Source organism: Malurus melanocephalus, unplaced genomic scaffold, assembly GCF_030028575.1.
Source record: "Malurus melanocephalus ecotype Western Australia unplaced genomic scaffold, MMel_1.1 scaffold_1436, whole genome shotgun sequence".
Taxonomy (NCBI): Eukaryota; Metazoa; Chordata; class Aves; order Passeriformes; family Maluridae; genus Malurus; species Malurus melanocephalus.
Genome location: NW_026624668.1, coordinates 18,708 through 21,488, shown reverse-complemented (window position 1 = coordinate 21,488; position 2,781 = coordinate 18,708). Strand labels below are relative to the sequence as shown.

General features: G+C 43.0%; 1 protein-coding gene across 1 annotated transcript in view; it reads right to left on the bottom strand.

Annotated features, from left to right (window-relative positions):
* Nucleotides 1–2,781, bottom strand: part of KAT8 (lysine acetyltransferase 8) — a gene marked incomplete at its 3' end in the record, with an annotated part of 25,197 nt that overhangs the window by 15,959 nt on the left and 6,457 nt on the right. The window contains exons 4-5 of the mRNA XM_057387914.1: nt 1,231–1,284; nt 1–155 (exon numbers count right to left, since the gene is read on the bottom strand). Of these exons, the coding sequence (XP_057243897.1) occupies nt 1–155; nt 1,231–1,284 (209 nt within the window). The remainder of the gene's footprint in view (nt 156–1,230; nt 1,285–2,781) is intronic.

Genomic DNA, 2,781 nt, shown 5'->3' with positions numbered 1-2,781 from the left:
CGGTAGCTCCTCTCCATTTTCATGTATTTCAGGCAGAATTCGCAGATCCACAGCTTGGGCTGTTTCCCATAATCCTCCGGGAAGGGCGAGAAGTACCAGGCGTCGATCTCAAAATGGCCGATGTGGATCTTGTCCACGTATTTCACCTTGGTGATCTGGAGAGGGGGATGGGAGCCTCAAAATTCCCAAAATTTCCCAAAATTCCCAAAAAAAATGACCCAAAAATCACAAAATCCAAAAAAAATCCCAAAAAACCCCCAAAAATTCTGATAAAAATGGCCCAAAATGGCCCCAATTTCACTTTGGTGATCTGGGGACGGGGAGAGGATCCTCAAAATTCCCATAAAATCCCAAAAATTCCCAAAAAATCCCAAAATTCCCAAAAAAATCCCGATAAAAATGACCCAAAAGCTCAAAAAATCCCCCCAAAATGACCCAAAATGGCCGATGTGGATCTTGTCCACGTATTTCACCTTGGTGATCTGGGGAAGTGAGAGAAATCCTCAAAATTCCCAAAAATCCAAAAAAAAAATCCCAAAATTAAAAAAAAAATTCCAAAATTCCCAAAAAAATCCCGATAAAAATGACCCAAAATGGCCTAAAACGGCCCAAAATCGGCCCCAAAATGGCCCAAATTTCACCTGAGGGATCTGGGGAGGGGAGAGGATCCTCAAAATTCCCAAAAAAATCCCGAAATTCCCAAAAAAATCCCGATAAAAATGAACCAAAAATCCCAAAATTCAAAAAAATCCCGATAAAAATGACCCCAAATGGCACAAATTTCACCTGAGGGATCTGGGAAGGGACAGGATCCTCAAAATTCCCAAAATTCCAAAAAAAAACCTCCTGAAATTCCCAAAATTCAAAAAAAAATCCTGAAATTTCCAAAAAAATCCCCAAAAATCCCCCAAAATTCTGATAAAAATGGCCCAAAATGGCCCAAATTTCACCCAGGGGATTCTGGGATGGGACAGGATCCTCAAAATTCCCAAAAATTCCCAAAAAAATCCCCCAAAAAAATCCCAATAAAAATGACCCAAAATGGCCCTGATTTTTTTGGTGATTTTTGTGATTTTTTGGGGTGATTTTTTTGTGTTTTTTTGTGATTTTGTTTTTAATTTTTTGGATTTTTTTTTTACATTTTTGGGAATTTTGTGATTTTTTTTGTAATTTTTTATAATTTTTTCTGATTTTTTTGGGGGTCATTTTTGGTGATTTTGGGTCACTCACAGCCTCGTGCTCCTTCTCCAGCGCCGCCGTGGTCGGGTCCATCTCGGCGTAGGTCTGCAAAACCAGTACGGACCAGTTTGGACCAGTTTGGACCAGTGTGGACCAGTTTGGACCACTATGGACCAGTTTGGACCAGTATAGACCAGTTTAAACCAGCAAAAACCAGTTTGAACCAGTTCGGACCAGTTTAAACCAGTACAGACCAGTGTGGACCAGTTTAAACCAGTACGGACCAGTTTGGACCAGTTTAAACCAGTATAGACCAGTTTAAATCAGTATGAACCAGTTTAAACCAGTAAGAACCAGTTTGAACCAGTTTAAACCAGTACGGATCAGTTTAAACCAGAATGGACACCAGTTTAAACTAGTACGGACCAGTTTGAACCAGTATGGACCAGGTTAAACTAGTCTGGACCAGTCTGAACCAGTATAAACCAGTTTGAACCAGTACAGACCAGTTTGAACCAGCATGGACCAGTTTAAACCAGTATGAACCAGTTCAGAGCAGTTTGGACCAGTACAGACCAGTTTAAATCAGTAAGAACCAGTTTGAACCAGTTTAAACCCAATACGGATAAGTTTAAACCAGTATGGACACCAGTTTAAACCAGTCTGGACCAGTTTAAACCAGTAAGAACCAGTTTAAACCAGTACAGACCAGTGTGGACCAGTTTAAACCAGCACCGACCCGTGTGAACCAGTACAGACCAGTCTGAACCAGTTTAAACCAGTACGGATCAGTTTAAACCAGAATGGACACCAGTTTAAACTAGTACGGACCAGTTTGAACCAGTACGGACCAGCTTAAACTAGTCTGGACCAGTTTGAACCAGTATAAACCAGTTTGAACCAGTACAGACCAGTTTGAACCAGTCTGAACCAGCATGGACCAGTTTAAACCAGTATGAACCAGTTCAGAGCAGTTTGGACCAGTACAGACCAGTTTAAACCAGTACGGACCAGGTTAAACCAGTTTAAACCAATAGAAACCAGTACAAACCAGTAATGCTTGGGCGACTTCTCAGGGGCTCCAGTAAAGGTCCAGTTTATCCCAGTATATCCCAGTTCATCCCAGTATCCGCTAACTCCATCCCAGTTTATCCCAGTCCATCCTAAACCCATCCCAGTCCATCCCAGTTCATCCCAGTCTATCCCAGTCACTTCCCAGTCCATCCCAGTGCCCCTAAAACCCATCCCAATCCCCTTTAACTCCATTCCGATCTGCTCTAACTCCGTTCCAGTTCATCCCATTTTCTCCCAGTCACTTCCAGCCTGTTCCCAGTTTATCCCAGTCCATCCCAGTATATCCCAGTATCCTCTAAACCCATTCCAGTCCATCCCAGTCCATCCTAAACCCCTCCCAGTCCCATTCAAACCAATCCCAGTCCCCTTTAACTCCATTCCGATCCGCTCTAACTCCGTCCCGGTTTATCCCATTTTCTCCCAGTCACTTCCCAGTCCCTCCCAGTATATCCCAGTCTATCCCAGTCACTTCCCAGTCCATCCCAGTATATCCCAGTCCATCCTAAACCCATCCCAGTCCATCCCAGT